This window comes from Oryzias latipes, chromosome 5 (assembly GCF_053564925.1).
Source record: "Oryzias latipes strain Hd-rR chromosome 5, Olatipes_Hd-rR_3.1".
Classification (NCBI taxonomy): Eukaryota; Metazoa; Chordata; class Actinopteri; order Beloniformes; family Adrianichthyidae; genus Oryzias; species Oryzias latipes.
This window is the reverse complement of record NC_136241.1, coordinates 29,434,989-29,459,004: the sequence shown is the minus strand read 5'-3', so window position 1 is coordinate 29,459,004 and position 24,016 is coordinate 29,434,989. Positions and strand designations below refer to the sequence as shown.

The following is a 24,016-nucleotide window of genomic DNA, read 5'->3' as shown; positions in this document are numbered from 1 at the left end:
AGGTTCCATGTCATAAAGCTGGAATCATCTCAGACTGGTTTCTTGAACATGACAATGAGTTCACTGGGTGGAAATGGCCTCCACATATCAACCCAATAGATCACCTTCATGATGTGATGGCGCGGGAGATTGGCATCATGGATGCCCAGCCGACAAATCTGCAGCAACTGCGTGATGCTGTCATGTCAGTACAGACCAAACTCTCTGAGGAATGTTTCCAGTACCTTGTTGAATCTAAGCCACCAAGGATTAATGCAGTTCTGAAGGCAAAAGTAGTGAATAAAGTGGCTGCTAAGTGTTTATTCTTGTTTAATTTAATCGTCTAGTTCTTACAACTAGTTATACTCCTTCAATGTATATTAAATCAAATCCAAAACAAAATTCCTGACACCCGATTTTTCTATTTAGGACTGATGGGATAAGACGGAAAGAGAGAATGAAATAACTACAAAAAAGATGGTATGCATCTTTATGACAAATTAATAAAAGGGTTATAATGATCTAAGACTTAATGTCTAGTGTCCAACTCAGTTTTAGGTCAAGTTACTCGCAGCTATAAAGTGCATATTTGTGAATTTATTTGTTTTGTTTCGGTTATTGATTTGAATAATAATAAAAAAAAAAAGATTTGTGCATTTTTGGGAGGAAGTAATACAATAAATGTAAACAAATGTAATAAAATATAAAGGTTTAACAGAAAACAGTGACCAAAAAAAGCGAGCGTATATACATAAGTGACATACAATGAAATAAAAAGTCATTTCCAATTGATAGATGGATAGATGGATGGATAGATGGTATAATCAATAAAAAGGAGTACACAGAACCACTACATTAAAAATGCAGTGTCAAGAATGCACAAGTTGAGGTACAGTATATAAAAAACTTCAACAGTTAATAAAAAATAAATTAATTGAAAAGGATAAGAATATATATATATATAAAACTTTAAGTATGAAATGACAAATCTGAGTTTTTTACAGTAAGAAGCATACAAGAATAAAATGAAAATGTATTTAATAGCACACATCAAGGCGAGCATCCCGTAAAAATGAATTATTTTGTCTTTATAATTGATGCATTCACCACAAATGTTTTAAAGATAGTTCTCATATGTAACCACTAGGTGGGAGCATAGGGGTTTCAGACATTGTTCCAAAACTTCTGCTTCTTTGATTCAAATGTTTTGAGGTTTCATGGGGTTTCACCACTGTCCATCGACACTCCAGGTTATTTCTTGCACGCTGATCTGAGAGAATCATCTCTTATCTTCACGGATCCTGAAAGAAGCCTTGAATCATCACAGCACCTCCCCGCGTCGCTCCTCTCTGCAGGTGTCTTCTGTTTGTTCTTTATTCAGCCGCCCTTCAAGTCCACCTCCCCCCCTGCTGCCTCTTCCTTTCTGATGCCTTGTGCCCCGAACAATCATATCCTGTATGATCCCAGCTGTGCACAACAGTACTTTAGTACAACATCACTCGGTCCTTTAAAGCACACTTCTACATAACATTAAATGCAAACTAGTTTCAAACGATGGCCACAAAACTAACAGTTGTTTACAGCGGCCAATAAAAACATTACTCTGGTTGTAAACTGTTCCATCTTTGACTTTGACTCAAAAAACATTTTCAAGAACTCAACTTATAAAGCTAAGAAGAACAGTAAAAATGTATAAATGGGTTCAAAATAGAAATAAAAGGACTTAACAAGCAAAATAATTTGTTTTAAGTCGAAGAATTTGTTTTTACTGTGTGGAAAAATGCCTAAAAATGTGAAGTTAGTTACAATAATGTGTACACTGGTGTTTATGTGATGGAGAAAAAAAAAGTCCGCAACAGGCTTGAACATCACTTTAAATAGTCTTTCACCATCTTTGTGTTTAGCAAACAGTTTGCTTTTTTTCTGCGCTGATGTGTTTTTAAATAAAAGTGACTCCATTTAATGTTAAGTGTATTACTTCCTGCATGGTGGCACGCACAGAAAAACCCTCATGCATGCTCTCAGCAATCCATGGATATACTTTGGATTCTAATACTAATACTAAAACCATAACCCAGGTTTTTACATTTGTGTGTTTAAGAGTAAAATGATGTGCCGTTACAGTGTTTCCTGGCAATCCCTGTGATTATGTGGTCATAGTAATCTGAGAGGGTATTGGTCTCAGAGGAACACAGCAGGTTTAGACGAAACCTTCCAACATAAACAGATGAATCTTGAGCCAAAACCTGTAAACTGGAAATCTGAAGTTTTCCTAAAGATTTAAGTCCCCATTAGGCAACAGTTACTTTAAATTTAGAGTGACAGAATACAATTAAAAATGGTTACGTCTTTTATTACAACGTATATAGAGGAAATATACAGTGAACCCATTTTTGCAGAGAGTGAAGGATATCTGTGTGCTGTTCAATGTCTGTGAGATGATAAAATCCTGAAGCCTTTTCCTTCCAGCCTCTCTTTTGTATGTGGACCCTCCTGAAGTCGAGAGTTTTCAGTCCTTTTTCATCCTTTTCTACAGTTTTTGCCTCTTCAACCAAGACCTCTCACACTGTGGATGTCTTCAGCATGACAGAGAGGAGAGTAAGCACCTCTGATCTCCACCAAGTCCTCAGAGAACAGGTTCTCTTCTCTGTTCTCTGCAAAGGAAAACAAGATTTTCAGCTCCTCTTCAAAGCAGGCAGAAACTATCATTAAGCCGTCTGAGAGGAGCTTTTCATCAATATCACATAAGGATTCAGTGTTGTGATGTGAAGGCCTTTTTGCTTTTCCGAGTTCTGAATGCAGATAGCTGGGCTGATGTTAGGAATAGACTTAATATAGTAGAAAAACAATGAACTTCACAATGTTAAAGTTGTTTAAGTCCTCATTGGGAGGGACTCAAAGTAGCATCCCGTTTCCAAGGCAACCACTGTGTGCTCCTCATCGACTACAAAAAGAGAATCGTCTACATTAAAGCAAAAGCTACGATCGTCTGTGCTGCAGAAGTTTAGAAAATAACAAAATAAAGGTAAAAGTTAGGTCATAACATATGCAAATTCTACAAAATGCATTCGATAATGGACTACAATTTTCTAAAGTCAGTTGTGAGTTGTGATCACTGTGCTTAAATCTCACCTTGCGAAAAACCATCCTCCAATTCTTTAATTTAAAATTCAAGCTTGACGTTGGATATTTTTATGTCATAGATCATATCCTGCATCAATATTGCTCACCATTTTTTGTCTCACTGTTAATGTTAGATTGGGGCTGTAAGCTAGTGGGAGAGCATGTAAACAGGGGGCTCTCAGTTATTGGTGACAGGAAGACTGTAGTAAAACTGTGCCTCATTGCACCCAGCCTCCTTCCTCTTCAAACATTGACGCTTCTCCAAGAATATTAGAAACCCTTTTCCACATGTAAATAAAGGAGGGGGTTCGGCTCATAAAAGCTGGAAAAATGTTTTTGATGGGACAAAAACCACAAAGCGGATATTTTTATAACATGTAAATGTTGTCCTTCATTTTACACAATTGCAATTAGATGTTGTTCCACAAGTGTTAAAGAACTTTAGGAGCCACTCTGCACTGCCTCATCAGATCAGACAGGATTTTAAATGCTGTGTCCATTTAACTGGCAGAAGTTTCTTTGCCTGTCAGCATTTGACGCTGGTGAGGAATGAAAACATTAATTATGTATTATTTGGATGTTTGTACAAGCATATGAGATTAGGAAGCACAGTGATCTTCCGTGTTGCAATAACAGCTCCTCCATGTTGGTACCGCTCAACTCATTAGCCCAATTCCCACAGCTGAAAGTGGGCTAACAAGATAGCTGGCATTCAGGGTCAAATTAACTCCTCTGGTACCCCACATTCCCCTCCTGGAGCTCAGCAGCACGCTTTTGGAGCTTTGCTGTACTCTGTAAGGTGTGGTGGGAGTTATCTATTGCGTATTCAATGATAAATTCCCTTTGAGCAATAGAAGGCAGTTAGTGATGTATGTGGGACTGGACAGATGTTTCTGTGAGCTGCTCAGAGCTCGTCTGGGGCTCTGATTCAACAGCAGGACTCAACCCAGGAGGATTCATCCTTAGCTCTTGCAAATCAGGAGGAAGAATCAGTCAGTAATTCTGAATTCAAAAACAGTTCATATCCAGTTTTGTACAAGTTGCTTTCAAACTGTAATGCACTACACATTACTCATTATTTAAAAGTAATCCATTACATTATTGTTGTCTCAGAATTGTAATACATTGCATGAACCCTGTGTTACTTTCAGGTTGCCTTTCCAACTTGCGGAAGCAAAACATAATTTCAAGTGTATATCAGGAGTAGTGATATAGTGTAAAAATGACTAAATACACTCACTAGCCACTTTAATAGCGATGGACTGACAGAGGCGTGGGTGCCAGTTAACGCCTATGGCTCCTCTGACCATCACCGGGACATCGATATGCATTCACACACCAGTGGAGCAACGCAGGAGGCAGGTACTGGTCAAGAAAATGAACAAAGAAGGTCCTACAGCAACAACAGCAACTGAACAAATTCATAAATGTAGCTTCTAACCAGCTTACAATACTCAGATTAATTTTTTTAACCATACTCCTGCTTGAAGGTTCCTGTAAGATACCTGATGTATGGTATGACTACAGGAGTTGAAGTGAACCTCATTATTTCTCAAAAGAAAGGTATTGGTTTAGACTTCTCTCACAGTCCCAAGAGAAAGCCAATGCAAAAGGAATATGTGATAAAGCAGAAGAGAAACCGTGAGATGAAGTTCTGGGTTTGAATTATTGAGGTGTGCATCTCATTCAAGCACAGATGGGAGTCAACATACATGGCAAAGCTCAAATCGGCAGATTTACCTTCAGATTTTTACTGTTTTTTTTACAGCAGTGTTTAATTAAAAGCTAGTTTCGTCATGACCCGCGTGCCGCTGGATTTCGCTGAGCAAGACAACTCAAAGCTTTTATTTCGGAAGCTTTGTGTTGGATTCCTGAAAGTGTGGCCTTCACACGGTGCCATGTGGAGACTAACGGAGTGATGTTGGGTATGTGGTCTCCATGGTGACCGTCGCATAGTTAAAGAGAGGGATTCTCTGCCAGCATTGTGTGTCTAGACTTGAAAAGTGTCCACAGACAGCTGAAGCGAGTCTGGCACATCTCACTTTCATGTGCAAGATCAAAACCATGCTAATTTACTTTTTACTAGGCTGTGAGGTGTCCATGGCAACCAGTGCTTATGAATAGTTTGTATTTTTATGCTTGCTGGGAGTGATGTCAAAGCTGACATTCCACTGAATGGCTTTTCAGAATTACTGACCAAAGTGATGAAATAATTATGTGTGAGTACAAATAGGTAATTTTTTCTGACAACTGTTTCACATTGCAGTTATATAAAAATAGGATACTAATTCAGTGAAAGGACTGCTTTCGATATAAAACCAACTAAATTAAGCACCAAATCTGGTTTAAAGCTAAATACAAATGTGTTTTGCAAAAATCAAAAAAGAAAGAACTTTCATCAGTGTGTGTGGTACTAGTACTAGTACTAGGTAGTATTTTCCCCCTCATGTATATTGTTTCACATAGTGGTCACAGTTAATTAAAACACAATTCTTTTTTAAGGCAAGTTTATGTTAAAAAAACAACAACACCATGTCCACCTTATAACCTAATTTGAAGTAATGTGTAAAAAAAAAACAAAAAAAAAAAAACACTTATAGACCCACTCTGATGAAAATGTTGTTTTGGTGTTTTAACACGATCTCCTGATGATGGAGGACATATGTAAAGAAAATTAAACATTGAATTCAATTTCTAAGTATTTCTTTTTTCAAATTAATGTGAATCAGCAGCAGATGAAAAATGTAGTTTGAAAAAGAGTTTGTGACATAGAAAATAGCCTGGGCAGGCCACTTCCTCCCTGCGCTGCTCCATTGTGATGCTTTCACTTGTAGACAAATGGATCCATGAACGTCTGTGTTTTCCTCATCTGAGCTGGGATATGGCTCAAACCTGTACAGCTGGATAGCTCTGATATTGCTCGCCATTTTTGTTGCATCTGTAATGTAAGGTTGGGGGTGTGAGGTGCTTTAAACTAGTAGGAGCGTTTAAACCAGTGGTCTCAAACTCGCGGCCCGCGGGCTATTTGCGGCCCCCGCCTTAATATGAAAGTTTAATGTTAATGCGTCCCGCCAGTTTGTATAAATGACACTTTTTCAGTGTTGTGCGCCGAGCTGACAAACCAACCAATCACAACTACAAAAACGGTCTGGACACATTTCCCATAATGCATTGTTTTGTAGTCAATAGGCAGCTTGCAGTCAGTGCAGTACTAAATTTCAAGCTGCGTTGGCGTAGGTTGGGGGCCTTGCTCCCGCCCGTTTGCCTTTCTGGTGATATTTTTGTAATGATTGACAGGTGATGTTGGAGTAAAAACATACGTCACACACCAGATTATCTGCGCAGCGTTTCGACAACCTGCATGATCTCTAACACGCTTATTGCGCATCTTGGCTGCACTTATTTGGTGTCGCCAACATGAATTTCCATCTGTTTTGGAGCCTCTTTGATCTCAGGCATCTGTAACGATTGTTCTGATCTTCAGTGAACAGCAGCCGTTCTTTTATTAACCACAGTTTGAATTCAACTATGAAAATATAGGAGTGGGTGACCAGCTGCTCTAAAATAACTTGTGACCAGGGTTTAAATGTGCAAAAAGTCATAAGAAAGAAAATCCAAAAATGGTTACTGAATTTTGTTTCTCCTTTACTGATTTGTGGTTTAAAAAGTAAACTTTAAAAAAAAAAAACGTTCAACACAGACTCAAAAGTCGGAGCACATACTCTCTGACTTCTCCACCTTAAATTTCAATAAGTCCAAGTGCAGTCCAGATTTACTGACAATCATCTTTAAGCCACTCTGAGGGTCTCAGCTGAATGGGAGGAAGTGCTGCCAAGTGTCCAGCAGTAAGAAGGAAAGAGAAGCCGTGTTCAGAAGAACCCATTGATGGAGGTTACAGAACTGTAGAATCTGAGTCTTCTTTTGTGTGTAATACTTATAATTCAACAGTTTTAACTGAACTGTTTTAATAAAGATGTTTAAATCAGAAAACAGCAGATGGAGAAGACTAATTAAACAGAAATGTTTTACTGATTTATTTACTTAATGATTTTTTTATTTACCTATTTTATTTTATTTGAATGAGTTTTATAAGTAAATATTGTACAGAAAACAGTTAATAATAGAGTAAAGTTAATGGTATAGTATGTGTTCCATAAAAATTTACTGACTCTCCAACACTCACAAGTTGCGTGTGTGTGCGTTGAAGTCGGCTAGACCCTGCCTTCAGTGGCCCCCAGGCAAATTGAGTTTGAGACCCCTGGTTTAAACAGATCGCCATCTATCATGGGTGACAAGAACGGGAGCTGTGGTTGCTCCCCACCAACAGTGGGCCTCTTCCACAACCCAGAGATGAATTTCTAATGAACTACTGCCGCTCTGCAGAAACTGTGTCCTAGAAAATGACTTTTTTTTTTTTTAAATTTTGGCTAAAAATGGCATAATCATAAGTAAAAGACCTCAGGAAACGCTTTCAAAGTAGCTCAAAATTTCATCGAAGTAGGTCTCTACAAACTAGTTGTTGCCTTTATCAGGAAAAAACTGCAGTCCAGTATTTGCATTAACTGCTAATGAGTGTTTTTCATGTCTATAAAGGATTTTTGTTCCTTTTTTTCTTTACATGAATGTTTACATTCAGACACAAGAAGGGTTTTCTAGCATTAAGGGGATTCTGACAGTCCTATAAGCTCATCTCTGAATCCATAGTCAAGCGGACGAGACCACTCTAACATCTTTTCCATTTTTTTGAATTCAGAGATGGACTTGTTGTGTATCAATAATTGAAGTGCTGCATCTTTAAATGATAATCATTTTCCCTCTGAATTTTCTGGTAGAGTTGATGATGTTCTTCTGACATGCTAGAAAATTTTACTCCAGAAGCCTGTGAAATATTTATATTTTTGTACTGTTTAAGCTGTAGGTCAGCAGCCTCTTTTCCCTTAAAATCTCCCATCGATCTGTTTTAACTCCAGCCTGTCAGACCATAACCTCTGACCTCACCTGTCAAGAGTTGGCAGTATCTGCTCCTCTGCTGCCCCCTTTTGTCCACATTCATCTTTTTGTCCTGTTGCTGCTGCTTGGCTTGGGTCTGTCTCTCACACAGGTGTGGGACACCTGGCACACTTGGGATTTATCCTCAGTCTCAGCCTCGCTGTCATTAGGACCGGCTGCAGCAACAACTAACCAGTCTGTCAGCAAATGCTTAATAGCATGAAACCCTTATTAGAACTTGCTAAAAGACTTCCCTGTTCCCAGAACTGCCTGCAGACAGCAGACCCGAATCTGATTCTACACTGATTCAATAATCCAGATAATCCTGATTACTCATCGAACTTTCTTTTTATGAACATGAATGATGTTCCGGTTCTTTAATGATATTCTGATAAGTCATCACTGTTGTGTTCTTGGGAGTCATTTTTGGAAAGTCTGTCACTCCCAGGAAGTTTCATCACTATTTCAGTACAGCTGTGCTGTAACGGGACACCTTTCCTCCTGAAGAGGGAGCAAAAACCTGATGGACTTGGAGTTGACTGTAGACCATCTGCCGCATGCAGTGGAGTTTAGGACTACAATGGAGTCCCAGCAGTCTGATACATTTACCTTCCATGCATCCAGAGAACAGAAATGGCAGAGTTAATCTCAGATAAAACGGGCAATGGATATGCTTAGAGTTTCATTCTACACAAAAAGCCAGAAAAGTTTTAAAACGGATCATCTGGACTTAGTTTTTGAAGTTGAACACAATTCATCTAACTTTTCTACCCATTTTTAAACTTTTTCGCCAATGGAATCATCCTGGACAATTGAGAGTCTTCATGGATTTTCTACACAGACAAACATTTTAAATTTTTACAACCCAATCAAAAAAACGTTTGTGAATCCAACAGAGTTGTGAGAGTGGACTGTCTCAGAAGTCACCTTCCCTAGAAAAGTGAACTATTGTTCTACTATAATTTAAGTAAGGGATGTGATGTAAAAGGATACAGGCAGACATGCAGTCGCGTTGTTTCTTCCAACAAAAAGCTGTATTTTGTCCTTTTTAGTTTATTCATTCATTCATCTTCTTAACCGTTTATTCCCTTTCGGGGTCACGGGGTTGCCGGAGTAGGCAAGGGATGCCCCGGACTGGTTGCCAGTCTGTCGCAGGGTAGAATATCCTCAATCACACATCCATTCGCTCTCACACTCACACCTATGGACAATTTAGAGTTGCCAATTAACCTAAGAAGCATGTTTTTGGATGGTGGGAGGAAGCCGGAGACCCCGGAGAAAACCCACGCATGCACGGGGAGAACATGCAAACTCCACACAGAAAGGTCCCCCATTGATGTTGTGTTTTTAATGTCCCCCAGCCGGGACTTGAACCGGGGGCCTTCTTGCTGTGAGGCAAGAGCGCCAACCACTGCGCCACCGTGCAGCCCTTTTTAGTTTATTTATAGTTAATTCAGAAATTGGATTCTGAAAAACATTTTCCATCCTTTTTGTTTTGTCAATAAATGTTTTTTCTATAAATCTGGTTTTGTGATTGAATTGATATAATATTGTTGAGAAAACATTTATAAATTCTATTGTTATAACCGTAGTGTCAATGATGATATCAACGATGGGCAGGTAATAAATTAAACCAAACTCAGAACATGTCAAGCATTAGTCAGACCTGCCCTTACAGATGGATATGGGCTGTGTGGGGGTGAAAGACGGGAAAATCTGAACGGGGCATTCGACTGAGTCAAAGACCACTTTGTGAGTCGTGTGGAAGGAGCCTGTGAGTGCTGTTTACATGAAACTGAACAATCTGATTGTAGTTTATCCCACGGGCCTTCCACAGCAACTTACTCATCCCGTGCACAATCCGTGCATGCACTCAGTCATTACTAGAGTGTGGTATAAGGGTGCCATATGACAACATCACTCGCATATCAGAAGTGCCTGATGCTCACATAAGCCTTGCAGATACTTGACAATTGTACATTCTATTTTTCATGACATCCGTTAAGGTAGCCATACGGTTCTCAAGGGGACTGCAAGACACACCTGCGCTCCCAGGCCAGAACAACCCAAATACCCACAGAACCAATGTGGGACAACCCCCGTACAGGCGACTAAGGCTAAATAAGGTGTAGAAAGTACAGCTGTAATAAAGTCTCACACACTCACCTGGACATGCAGTCCAGAGAAAACCAGAGTGAGGTCCTCTTACTGGTGATGTGGTAAAAGTGAAACCAAATCAAACTTGTTTTCTTCATTCTGGCTACTGTGGGTTGCAGTTCCCTTGGGCAAATTATGCTTTGTCTGGTCTTTAGAGACTTGGACCTTCATTCCCTGCCCTTCCCTTCCCAGAGAAAAGTATTGCTTAAATACACTAAATGTAGAACTAATGACAGTTGGTCCAAACTGTCAATTTGAATCTTTTCCCAACAAGTCCTATACTTTCTTTTATTGTGATCAGACAACCTGCCCCCCCCCTCTTGTACCTAATTTTCTTGTTTAACAGACTCTCTCAAACTCAATCGCTCCACTCCAGATATGAGAAAACTTTGTTATAAGTATTTCCTAAGTACTGAGCAATTTTGATAGTTGTGGGAGTTTTTCTATGATTTATATGTGACACTTTTCTCATTTAAATGCTAATAACTTTGACAGAAAAGTGCTGGGGGGGGCAAAGCTTTCCTCCTATCTGGCTGGAACACAAGGTGAGCACTTGCCTGTAAATTTCAAATATGGATAAAATGTGTTGAAGAGGAAAAGCTGCGACGACTTCACTAAATAGTGTTGTGTATCTCTAAACACCAAAACGAGGATGCGTTTGGGAGTTTTAGTTGGAGGCAAAACAATCTGAACTAATAAATGTGAAACAATGAGGAAACAACATGAAGTTTAAGATCATTACTAAATATGTACTGTGTAGCATGTCAGAGGAAAGGAATGTAGGCAGCTAATGTCAAAGTGAATTTATTTACCAACAAAAAGGTCAAATTTTCTCTGAGGTTGTAAAAATGTTGTTTCATTCTTACATTTGTTTGTTTCAAGGTGTCAAGGAATAATAATTATTACTATAACTATTATAATTATTATTAGTTATTGCTTTCTCATTTATGATCGGTTTGTGTTTTGAAAAGGACACTACCCAAACGTCACTACCAAATCTGAGTGTCTGATTGGTCAAATTTATCCAGTTTAACTTTGAGTGCGTGGTCAAATCTTGCGCGCTTTGTACGTAGAGCCGTAAAACCGGCTTAAAAACGCGTTCACATAGACTTTTCATTGGAGGGAGTCATTCAAACGGTGTGAATGCTGCATTAGATTTACCAAAATATTCCTCCTTCAATTGAAATGTCAATTTATATTTCAAAAAAGCTTGTAGTCCATGAGCTGCCAGATAATTGCACCTAAATGGTATGTAAAAATATTCTCCCCTCTGATGGGATTGTTTTCCTCCATAATTCATTCGTCCATGCCTACATCTTTCTGTCAGACCTCAGCATTGTAGCATTGTCAAAAAGTTTGCAATTGTTTTTTTTTTTTTTATATGCATTTATTGTTTTCATATTTCAACAGAAGCTTAAAAGAAGGTTTAAGGTTCTTTTGAAGAGGTCAAATGATCAACTAATGAAGCAGAAAGGAACGATGTCTGAGCTGACGAGAGAAAGACAGAATAATAATAGTTGACCTAACACAGGTAAAACGTAGAACTATAGCAGCTAGCATGACACGCACAGACAGACGCACACACACACACAAACATGCATGCTCAATTTCTGTACAAACGTTAACTGATCTTTTGAACTGTGAGTCACAAATGTTGATACAAGAGCTGGCACTAGTTCACGCCCTGCAGGCAGCGCCACGGAAAGCACAGCTCACACCTTAGCTGGAATGCTCCTACTGAGCACGAAACTGCAGCACACCACTGCTTGGATAGATGTCAACGGCAGCTCGGAATCATGCACTGGCAAGACTTTTATCACAAATATGACAGCTTAGGCTGACTTCAGACCACGAGGTTCCCCTCAGTAATGAGCTCCTCTTACTGGGTTTCCCTAAAGCACACAAAATCTGCACAAACAGGCTGCATGCAGTCAAAAATGATTGAATGTTGTTGTTATTCTTTCAGAAAATTGCGTGAGAAACTTTTCTGCTGAGACTCTTTGGCTGGGTTCAGAGATGTGCCTTTGTTAGAAAAAGAAACGATTTTGACTTAACAGGCTGGTCTTCTGTTACTTGACTTCTTTGAGGTCAACCCAAAAAAATACATATCTTTAAGTTAAGTCAGTGTGCAATACTGAAAAAAGTTTAGTTAAAAGAGCAATTGTCATTACTACAAAATAAAAGACAAGTCTATCTCTGACAGGCTAAGGCTCAGACTGAATGAAAGACAGGTGCAAAAGGAAGCTGAATAGAAGAAGATTAAATTCATTTAACTTCCTCACTAAGCGCTCAAAAGTCTGTGACTTCGTGACTTTGAGCTGTCCAATCAGTGTTTGAATAAGAAAGAAAATTAAAGGATTTTAGTGCAATTTTTACATAGTGGCAAAAAAATGACATTTCTTTTTCCCTTTTCAAATCCCCGTGTACTGAACTAAGATAAGAGCTTTAATTCTGATAAGGGAATTTTAGCATTGTCAAGACTCTCAGTCACTAAATTAAACATGACAAGTTTAATGAAAGGAGTCTGACTTTTTATGCATAAAACTCTTGAGAAAAGTTCATTTTTAATCTCAAATATTTACTTTTCCCTCCACATCTTGTGAGTGGGAGACAAATGGTGACCCTTTGTCTGTCGCAGTGGCAGATGATGGAAATACAAACAGAAATCCACCTCTGCACTTCACAGAAGCTGCAGAAGTATGAGGAAAAATGCAGGAGATACAAGTCAAAGCAGTCAACAATAAATCAGCATGGTCATAACAGCAGTTATAGTGCTTTTTCAAATTATTGTAGATGGAAAAACTTTCTTAATTTATCCCAAAACACTGGTCATTTGACACTTACATTTGTTTTTTATTGGTTCCAATGCTAACAAAATCACACTGGTGATTATGCAAATTAAGGAGCAGCCAATTTTCAAAAATGTTCTTCCGGCAACAAAGTTTCATTTCATTTTCATTTCCTTTTTTCCTTTCATGAAAATTATTGATATTGAATAAGTTTACATGTTTGTCTGACATATTGAACATTTTCATGATTGGAAGGGAGCAGAATTGAAGAATACAATTCTTATAATTGTCTGCTCCCTTTTAAACATTGGATCATATTTACATTTCTCACACCATCACCTGTGCTCAGATTTCACCACATACAGTTCAAATAAACAGTACATACATTCCATTCATTTAATACATACATTCCAAACATTCCATTTAACAGTTAAGTTTGTGCAAACTAATTTGTTTAGCTTTATACATCCACTTAAATTGAATAATATTTTGACAACTTTTTAACTGATTCTCCAAAATTGCCAAAATAATTTCCTCACAAAAGGGTCCTGATGCTGTAAAAGAAGATTCCTTTACTGTGAAATCTGCTTTTCAAGTCAACACTTTACGTCTATCTTCACTTTACGTCAATTTTTCTGTGCTTTCAATCTTAACGAGCCCATGCAAGGGGACTACAACTCCATCCATCCATGCATCCATCCATGCATCCATCCATTTTTAATCACTTTTGGGGTCAAATGTTTGCAGTTGGGTGAAGGCGGGGTAAACCCTGGACAGGTCGCCTGTCCATTGCAGGACCACACACATGCACAACTGGACAATTTAGAATCACAAATTAACCTATGAACTTTCCAAGGATTCCTGTAGAAGGAAGCTGAAGTGCCAGAAGAAACCCACGCATGCTCAAGGAGAACTAATGCAAACATCATTTTTTTCAAAGTTTTGCACTATCCTACTCATTTTTCCATAAGAATGTCACAATAAAAGTGGTTTTATGGCACGAGAACATTTCAAAAAGACCAAAACCACAATTTTCATCTGAGTGGCTCGGTCTAAGTGAGTTTAAGTCAGTCTAAGTGAGGCAATATACTTGATATTCACCTTTTATTAACTACTGTAAACTTAATTGGTTCCAATTTAGTCCAAAGAAGTATTCGGCTAGTTGCCTACTTTCTACTCTAGGCGTAAATGGTCTTTAGTATACTTGTTATATTTTTACTCAACATGTACTTTTTATTAATGGTAAGTCTAGTAAATTGTCGTAAAAATAGTTGGAGTATTTCATTCAAAATGATTGATGAACAGACGTCTTTGGGGTCACTTGATCATTCATAAGGATAATTCAGTTGAGACTTTCTGTAAGTGTGAATATCAATATGAAATGCAGCTGCGGTCAAATGAGTGATTGAATCCGCATGTTGAGGCACTCTTAGCGGTCAATTCTGGCTCGCCCCCCCGGCCCGGCTGCCTGCAGGGCGGCCCCGCTTCACGGCTGCCCCCGGCCACCCGCCCCGTGGGTGTGTTTAGGCAAAAATGGACCAGGCATCCACCTGCTCGCGCGCGCCCTCCCGTCACACCCTACTTTCAACACCGTCGCCGCGGGTGGATCATCTTCACTCCGCGAGGACTTTTTCATGTTTTTTTAATTCATTCATTCTGTTTGATTCTGGTTTCCTCTCATTCATGTTAACGGTCGACATTGACGTTCCCCGCTGACTCTCATTGTGTTGAACGAGCCTCTGTTTTGTTGGCAGTGATTTATTTTTCTTTTTCTTTTCTTCTTGACACAAGTGTGAAGCGAGCGCGCACGCGGCAGGTACGGACCGCCCCACCCCTCAAAGAAAAAAAAAAGCATGTAAAAGCCGCGCGGGGGTTTCTGTCACAATTATTTGTCTGAACTTAGAGACGGAGTGCCTCCTTCTTCTGTTGGAATTTTATGTTTGGATCCGAGTTTATATTCGAAAAACAGGTAAGCCTGTTTCTTATTGACATGTTTGGTAGATAAAAATAAATCCTTCTTCACCCGAGAGCACGTTACCGTCCTCTGGCGTTTTATTCTGTTACACGCGCGTCTTAAATGAATGAAAGGACATATTTCCAGTGGTGGATTTATTTTTTATAGGATCGTGAGTACAGCCTTATTCCCTCTGAATGACGGTCCAGTTGATACTGTGCGCTCTAACAACAGCAGACTGTTTACAGTGCTGCGTTCCATGTGGAGCCAACGCTGCCAAGCTGTTACGCGCGACTTTCTGCGCACAATGGTGGGCTTTTCTTTTCCTTTTTTTCATTCCCACGATTTTCCAAATATTTTTAAATGTTAGTCAAACTATTTTTTTTTTATGAATATGAGTGTATTGTTGTTCTTATTTAGCCTCTATCAGCGGATAGCTTTACAGTTTCAGAGCACCTGTGATGACAGTTTCAGCCTTTTCGTCCACTTTTTACTCTTAAATCGCCTCATCTGGCGCACATTTCTCTGGTAAATCGCGTGCTCGCGTGAAAGAGTGGACCACCTTCTCAGAATAAACAGGATGATTAACAAATTGTAGGTAAACAGTGTGAGGTTTAAACAGCTGCAACAAGCTCATAAATCCTGCTTTGAGATTTGCTTGCATTTTCAAAGATGTCCACAACTTCTGCGCAGTTCCAGTTAGGGACATTTGCAGCCTTTTTAACAAGTTGTTTCACAACAGTTGCACCACCTTATTCTTTTTTTTATTTTTTATAACTTTAATAGGTGGTGCAAAGCAGCTATTTGGTGAAATCAGAATTATAGAGAAGCAGCATCTTGCTTGCCTGTGCAGTGTCATGACGCAGGAATGTGCTGGAGCTGTATGGAGAAGAGCCATTGCCACACAAAGAAATGCATTTCCCACCAAATGGAAATGTGTACAGATTGCTTAAAGCTTGGCTCATCGCTTTTTATGGTGCTTTCAGAAATCTGGGTGTAATCTCCCGTTCTTGGCGCAGGGTCTCCAGGGAACTGCTTGTCTGACGTGTCACATAAATCGATAAACAAAAACAGACTTGTTTTGGCAGATGTTTCTTATTTTTATTTCACATTTTTTTATTTGTCATTGCAGAGTTAAAGAAGGTAAACAACTTTTAGTATATTTGGAGGTTTTTCCACTATGAAGCTGGAAGCTCTGAGGACGCTCCATGCCCTCCTGGTGCTGTCTGGTTTGGCTCTTGGGAATCAATGGAGCAATGAGGTTCTGGCTGCACCCAGGGTCTTTATTTCCTTCAAAGGTAGGAAACAACGCCTCTATTTCTGGTCTCCTCCCCATTCATTTAGTCATTCCTGCAGTAGCCTGTGTGTTTCCAACAGTTTTGATTGTTTGTCATGCTGTAACAATTGACAAATGACAAAAAAGTTGTGCGACTGTCTTCATTGAAGGGTTTTTGCATCAGAAGAACAAGCATCACCAGATTTCATCTTGTGAAATTTTACGACTTGATTTGATAAGACGATTGTTCTGTGGCATTCTTTGTTTTCAATATCCATCCAACTGTTAAGTAGACACCCTAAACTTGGCACAAAGATATGCAGCACAGTGAGGAGCTTGTAATAATTCTGCGCTGGTTATTGCAGACATCTCCTGGTGAGCCACACATGTGTTTTTTTAGCAGGATGACTGTGGGTTTCGGCTCAGATTAGGTGAGATGGGTTGCTGGGTTTTCCGGGGCGCAGACTGAGCAGGGATATTATCAGGAGAAATTGCCAGGATCAGCCAAGCAGAGTTTCATCCCAGGGGCACCTTCTGCTCAGAGGACCAAGCCTTTGATTAGCATCCAGAGAAAAGCAAAGGGAGCAAGCTGGTGTTTGCTTTGCTTTTCCCAGAGCCCTCAAGTTGACTTAATTAAGTGGACTGGCGCAGCTTATTGTTAGAGCCGTTTTCCTGCTTTAATCATTTGGGATTTACCACATCAGTAACCGCACAAGTGACTTTTTTTTTTTTTCATTTTCAAATTTCTCTACAGTTTTTGTACTCTGTGGTATTTTTGAGGAGAGAATGTTGTTTTCAATCTTGATCTGTGAGGCTCACGGTGTGTTTGTCTAAAGTCATCAGTGTTGGACTCTGCAGACGGTTGGAAAAAGCTCAGCTCTGCTGCTTACCTGTGCGTGTTTGCCTCTCCAGTCAATATGAATTTCACAGTGCTGTTGCTGCCTCTCTCTGAAGAATGCCCCCCCCCCCCCCCCGTTCAATATCACAACTCCCGGCCTTAATTGCTTTTTGAGAGACCTCTAGTCCTTAGTTTGGCGACCTTGCTTCACTTCTCCTTTATGTGATGAGTCTAGATCCAGAAAGGATAGTGGGCACCAGGCAAAATAAGGATTCCTTAAATCAATCAAGTAATGAGTGACAGAGAAACAACTGAGTGTTTGAAAAAAAGGAACAAATGAATTGTAGGGAGAGAAAAGGGAGAACAGATAATCAAATAGGTGGCTGCAAAACAAAACAAAAAAAACCCAAAACACGTAGGATGGAGGATAAAGAAACCCTGACGTGTTTCTGTCTGGTTGTCGCTCTTTACATGGAGTCTTAAACTGTAATTTGATTAACAGGTAAACAAAACCTGTAAATAAACAAGGCCATGGGGTCAGGAATCTCTGCAAGTGTAAATTTTCCCTCTATAATGCCACAAAGGCTCTTTCTGCAGCTCAGTGTGAAGCTGCGTGTTCCACACAGGGCGCAGCTATCAGCACTTTAACCTGTCAATGAAATATGAATGGCTGCTCTTACAACTGCGCCGTTGGCATCATGGTCCTTTGGTACACAGGAGAAGTCCTTTAGACGCCGTTGGGTTGTAAGAACCGCAGCACACTCCCTTCTCCTCTCCGAAAGGCCAAATCCACTGACAAACAAATGTGGGTCAGCTCTGCTGCAATAAACACACTCACTGCAGGCGGAGCAGGTAAAAGAGGATTTACCTTTTTTTGCTTCTTTTTGCTGCCCATGTTGTGTTTTGGTTGATGAATGGGAGAAGGGCGGGGTCCAAACGCTCTGTTTGTTGTGAAGCGACAGTGATCTGGAAGGAGCAACCCCAGATGAGAATCAGCCTGAGAAACCAGATTGAAATTGTGGCCCAGAGGGGCCTAAATGTTGGAAACTAGAGGATTTCCGTGAGTCCGGCTCTAGATTTGACCTCCTGCTTCTTCTCTGTCACACACTAGAGATTGTGTGAACTTTATTTACTGTTGTGCACAATTGTTGTCACTTTTTGTGCTGAAATCCATGTGACAACTATTCTGTTTTAGAGCCAACTGACTGTGGCAGCACACTTCTGAAGTCCGAGCTCTGATAGTTCTGTGAATAAAAAATGGTTGGTTTAATGCAACCTATGAAATTTTACATTTTTTGGTTTAAATGTATCATTAATTTCTATATATGCAAAGTAAAGTTTAAAGCAAAGTAATCTAACTTCTAAAATGTTCTGTAAAAAAAATGAAAGGGAAAAGCTATTGTGTAAAAAAAGAAACCATCCAAATATATTTACTATAGTTTTTATCGTAGCTGTCAAACGTTTGAAGTTTTTGTTTCGTATTACATTGTTAAATTTGATTAATGATACATTTTTATCTTTTTATTGATTTTTGTAAAAGCCCAGTTTATATTTCTCATTTGCATCAAAAGACTAGAATATATTAGACATGATGTCTTATATACAACCTTAATCTTGCTTAAAAAATCTGGATTGAATTCATGCTGAAGGCATACAATGTTCGTCTCTTGTCACAGTGAATTGGAAGCAACATTAACGCAATGTAGAGTCAAACTGAAAGGCAAAAGGTCTCTGAACAACTGACCTTCAACCAGAATTTTGGCCATTTTAATTCCTCTAAACTTAAACGACTTAAAACACAAACCTGATCTCAAAGAAACAACCGTTCAGAAGGGAGTGGCTTTTCTATGACCCAGCATTGTCTGTCTTTAAGCTTCTTTCAGCGAGTTGTGCAAAAAGGTGAAATCAGGTTTCCGTGCTCCATCTCTGGATGATTCATAGTGACCCCCCCCCCCCCCCCCCCCCCCCCCCCCCCCCGCCGCCTCCAGGAGCATAAATGTCCCGCCCATGTGTGTCCATTCACAGGGCGCTACACATTTACTGAACCAAATGGGGGGGTTGCTCTGATGCTGGAGGCAGAAAAACTAAAAAAAAAAACAAGTAAAAAAAAACAGACAACTGGGCTGACAATAAAGTGTTTTTAAAGAAAATTCTTTTGAGCACACCTTGATTTATTCAACATTTCTCATTTATTTTTTAAATGGTGCTTTTACTGTTATTGGTCGCATAGAACAACTGTTTTGAACATTTTTTGAATCCTTTCTCATGCCTTAAAATAGTAAGTTATGATGTTTATCACCAGCTGGTTGGGTGAAAACAATGTTACACAAAAGTTGTATTGTTATCTGTGCTTTGGTTGTTTTTTTCTGCAGCATATGGCTAGCAGTTTTTAGAGGTGTTAACAGACAATAAGGAATCTCCAGGTGTCATGTTTCACCTGCAGAGCGTCCGCCTGAGTCGGGTTACAGGTTCCGTCAGAGGCTGCCGATGAAACCGAGACGATCTCTCTGCAGAACAGAAGAGACACTGTTGTCTGTCCTCTCGCTTTTCTCCAGCTCGCTGAAGCATCTGTCGCCCTCCCCTCACAGAGCGAGTTCCAAGCCGGGACAGAGGATTTGAAACTGAAAAACCAAATGCAAACTTTTGCAAAACATTGTAAATCCCTGTACCATCATTTTCTTCAGTTGTTTGGCATTTATTTGAATTTATTTTAAAGTCCCCACTCCAATCCCGTTTTGATCTATTTTCAAAGTGGTTCCTAGTGGTCTTTTAATTAGGAATATGCCATTTTTAGCCAAAAAAAAAAAAAAACCTAGGACATAGTTTGTGCAGAGCGGCAGGAGTTCATTAAAAATTTGCCTCAGAGTTGTTGGCGGAACATTCAGTGGGTAGTAATCCAGTGCTCATTTCCTATCGTCCCTTTGTTTACACTCACAACCCCAAACTACCATTAGCAGTGCAACAAAACTGGCGAGCCATACAGTCACATATAGTTTTGAACCAGATAGCAGCTCGGACGTGGAAAATGAATATGTACATGGATCTATTTGTCTGCAAGTGGATGCATCAGAATGGAGTGGAGCAGGGAGCTGATTTTAGTTTTTGCATAACATTTTTTTTTATCTGCTCCTGAGTCACAACAATTTGAATTAAGAAATACTCAGACATGCAATTTTTTTATCTTAATTTTCTTTATATATGTCTTCCATGAGAAAAATGCTACAATTTTAAAAACAGGATTTTCCTTGGAGTGGGTCTTTAACATTTCATTAATCATCATACAAGCCTTGCAGAGAATTTGCATATTATGGGAAACTTGAGGAAACCTCAGCCACCATCTTTTGTTGCACAACTCGCTCCCTTGGATGAGGAATCTGCTAATAGTCATATTTTGTTCTCAGCCTTGACTACAGAGGCCCGAGCTGGTATGCAGCACTCCCACCAAGCTTTGAATCCCAGCCTCTTTTTGGTGGCTTGTTAAGACATCCTGTGGGACACGGGCATTAGCAGGAACTGGACCAACTGGTTTAGGACTCAGACAGGCTTTTGTCTTTGCGTCACTGCTGGTGTTAAATATGGCAGTCTTTGAACTCGTGGTTTTCTTGTTGGAGATAAGAATGTCAGGTGGAATAACGATCTAGATAGAATGCTGTAGATCAATAACCACTTGCAGTCTAAGTTTGTGCTTCAATGCATCCAAATGCAGGAGAGGAACTCATTGAGGAATGTGGCAGAGAAGGAGTTTCTGTTTCTGTTTTATCTGATCATTTTTGTATTTGATACTTTCAGCAACCTCTGCAGATTTGGCTGTCAAACCCAAAGCCCACCTCAGCCGTTCGATCCTTGGGGCTTTCGCAGGCTCACCGCTGCTACACCCTGTTTTGCAGAATATGCTCAGCTCGCTCTTTCTTTCCAACAGCCAGGTCTTCACTTGTTTGCTCTTGTTCTTCCCTTTTGGCACCCAAATGGTTACTTTGTTGGAGCCTGAGATGCAGAGACATTCCCTTTCTGCTGCAGCTTGTTCCACCATCATCACATATAAATCTTTTGATTCATAGATTCACCTTTTTTTCCCTTCACACCCGAGGGAATGGACGGCCTTTTTATTTAGCTTGTAGAAAACCTTCTACACGCTTTCTGCACCTGGATGAGTGCTTTACCCTCATGTGCCTGTGGCTGTTTTTGAACCTGAAAAGCATTTTTAAGGCTCCAACACCATAAGACCCACCCAAACCAGCCTTAAGCTCTAAAGAGAAGAGAAATACCGTGAAATTGGAAAGATATTTGACTTGTTTGGGAGGGAAAATGCTCCTGTTTACATTCATTGAAAAAGATACTTAAATGAAATTTGCCTGAAGTTTCCCTGATGTTTGCAGACATGTTGCTAGAATACTCAGTGACACATGAGTCAGTATAGACCCAAATCCTGTCAGGTGTAAACTGAGAGGCAATTTGTGTTGCAGGTTACCTTAAGGCAAATTTCAGCCAAAATTTGCCCCAAGGGATATTTTTGCTACACCTATTATATGTGATTGCAAATTGTTCATATGCACATTTTTGTGAGAGATTTGCAGTTCCTAATTAGTCACATGCCATCACAGCCATAGAAGCATCCAAACTCACTCACTTTCTTAACCTTTCCCCAACAAATAATCTCCCTCTCCTGTAATTTTTTTCTCTCTTCAATTATCCAAAACACAGCCTTGTTGTAATTGCCATTATGCTTCTTTATTTGTTTCATTCTTTGTTAAATTATTGAGTGCCTAATGTCTATCCCTGGGAGGACCTCTTTAGGACTTTACAGTCGTTCGGGAGTTTCTTACTAACCATTAAATGTAGGATGTTCCGATCACGTGATTGAAAATCAGACCCAATCACGTATTTTTTTTAAAAACCAATAAGTCTCTTTATCGGGCTGTGTTGACATTTTTTTAAAGAATACTTAAAACGTTTGTGGTACATTAAGATGTTTCCACCATGTTTTATGTTGGTTTCCATGGTTACAAAGATCTGTGGCACATTTAAGCATCCAGGTTTTCTGTCCAAGGGTTAGGCTGCCTCACAGAGTTCAAGGTCAAAGCCTCCCCCCATTCCACAATGTGTCAGTAAAGGATTAGGTGTCATATGGATTTAGATGCTTTCACGGCAAAGACATGTACAAACTGATACAAGCTCAGATTTATGGCCAACAGGAAATACTCCAAAGCAGAGCTGGAGCTGTGATCACGGGCAGCCAGTGCATTTGCAGCCATTACTACACATTTTTGAAATGTTGTCAGTAAAGGATGCTTTATATTCTACATTTATCCAAAAACATTAGGCTTCTGCTCTAATTTGTCTAAAGAACAATTTTTTTGCTGAGATATGTCAAAACGACTAATACCCTTTATAATAAACTACATTTTTGTAGTAAGTAGCTACTTTGACTAAATTAAATGATAAATAAAAAGAAATAAATAATCAACTTTTTACATTTTTGAGTTATGTTTTGCTAAAATAGATTTTATGATCAAATAATGTCTAGTAATGATTTCAAGAACTACATTCACACGTAGTTGACTGTTGTTTAGTCTTTGTCAGGATAATCTTGATAAGTTTTCTAAGAGGTGGTTGCAGAAGGTAAACAAACATGTCCTGCCCGCCACAGTGAAGTCATTTGTTGACAAAAGGTCTGCATGTAGCGTGACATGCAGGCACTGTCAGCTGATCTGCAATCAGTCGCCACAGTTTGCAACATTTATCAGATTTGATTTCAGAGCAGGAAAGATTAAAATAGTGGAGAATCAGCCTGCAGTGATCTGGTTGAATTAGCCTTCAAAAACAGATTAAGAAACTTGTTTCTACATTTCAAATACGGATCAAGTGAAGGGCCAAATCTAGTTATAAGGAGTGTATTCTAAACTATAGGGTTACTTTGACTCAGATTAGGCTGAAATATGTAAACAGAATGCTCACATTCTGGAGGGACTCATATTATGCGTTACAGGGAGCGATCATGCTTTCTTGAATTAAGTAAACACGATTCCTAAATTTCTACATGAAGTTATTAATTTCTAATTGGATCAGCAAGTGTGCTGGTATGTGTTACTGCTATAAGTTGATCTGTTAAAATTAAAATGGCAAAATCTTGTTCTGCTGAGACACAAAAAATGCAGAAAGAGATTTTTATTTGTGGCTTTTTGACCATAATCACTGCAAAAACAGGCCCCTTAGAAATAAGTTTTTACCGATGTGAAGCCCATTGACACAACTGTACTGTGTCACTGGGCTATATAAATAAAACTGAATTTAATCTATCTGAATCTAATTGAATTCCCTAGTGGCAGATTTTCTTTAAATAAGCAAGAAAACCTGCCAACTAATGGAGTATGAAAAAAGCGTTTTTACCAATAATTCCTATTTTAAGAATAGAATTCTAGTCACTATGAATTGTTTTTTCAAACTAAGATTATTTTGCTATTAAAAAACTTGATAAGATTGTTTTTCCTGCAATACGATTTATGTGAAACAAGGTTTTTTTTGCTTTTATACAATTTAGCTTTTGGTGCTTTATAACCACTTTTTCATCAAATAGTTTTTCTTTTCTTTTGACACTTGTATAGAATTGAGGCTTAGGCTACGAACACAGATCATTTTGAAATTGTAACTATTTTGCAGCTTTGATACACAGTTGGTGGAGCCAGAAATGTTCTGGGCGTTTCGGTCCTGTTCTAGTATCACCGGTACCACCAGATAAAGCATTGTTCTCATTCAGCAACTCATACGAGGAACAGATGTGTCCATTTGAATGCAAACGTCAACATGTAACCCTTGCGCTATCCTAGGCACTTTAACATTAGGGGTTGGATCATCTAGACCCACTAGACAGTGCTCTGAACCTTGTTTCTTCAATGATTTGTGAACCTCACTGG

At 39.3% G+C, this 24,016-nt stretch overlaps 1 protein-coding gene across 10 annotated transcripts in view; it reads left to right on the top strand.

Annotated features, from left to right (window-relative positions):
- Positions 1-24,016, top strand: part of sema3fb (sema domain, immunoglobulin domain (Ig), short basic domain, secreted, (semaphorin) 3Fb) — a 94,867-nt gene that overhangs the window by 11,023 nt on the left and 59,828 nt on the right. For 4 of the 10 annotated variants that reach the window (XM_023955168.2, XM_078947601.1, XM_023955166.2 and 1 more), the window contains exons 1-2: positions 14,563-15,006; positions 16,124-16,289. The exons of 2 other annotated variants lie outside the window; for them this stretch is intronic. In XM_023955168.2, the coding sequence (XP_023810936.1) occupies positions 16,172-16,289 (118 nt within the window). In that variant the 5' untranslated portion in view covers positions 14,563-15,006; positions 16,124-16,171. Of the gene's footprint in view, positions 1-14,562; positions 15,007-15,182; positions 15,302-16,123; positions 16,290-24,016 lie in introns of those variants that run through there. 4 more of the 10 variants (XM_078947602.1, XM_078947599.1, XM_078947600.1 and 1 more) reach the window with 3 other exon arrangements.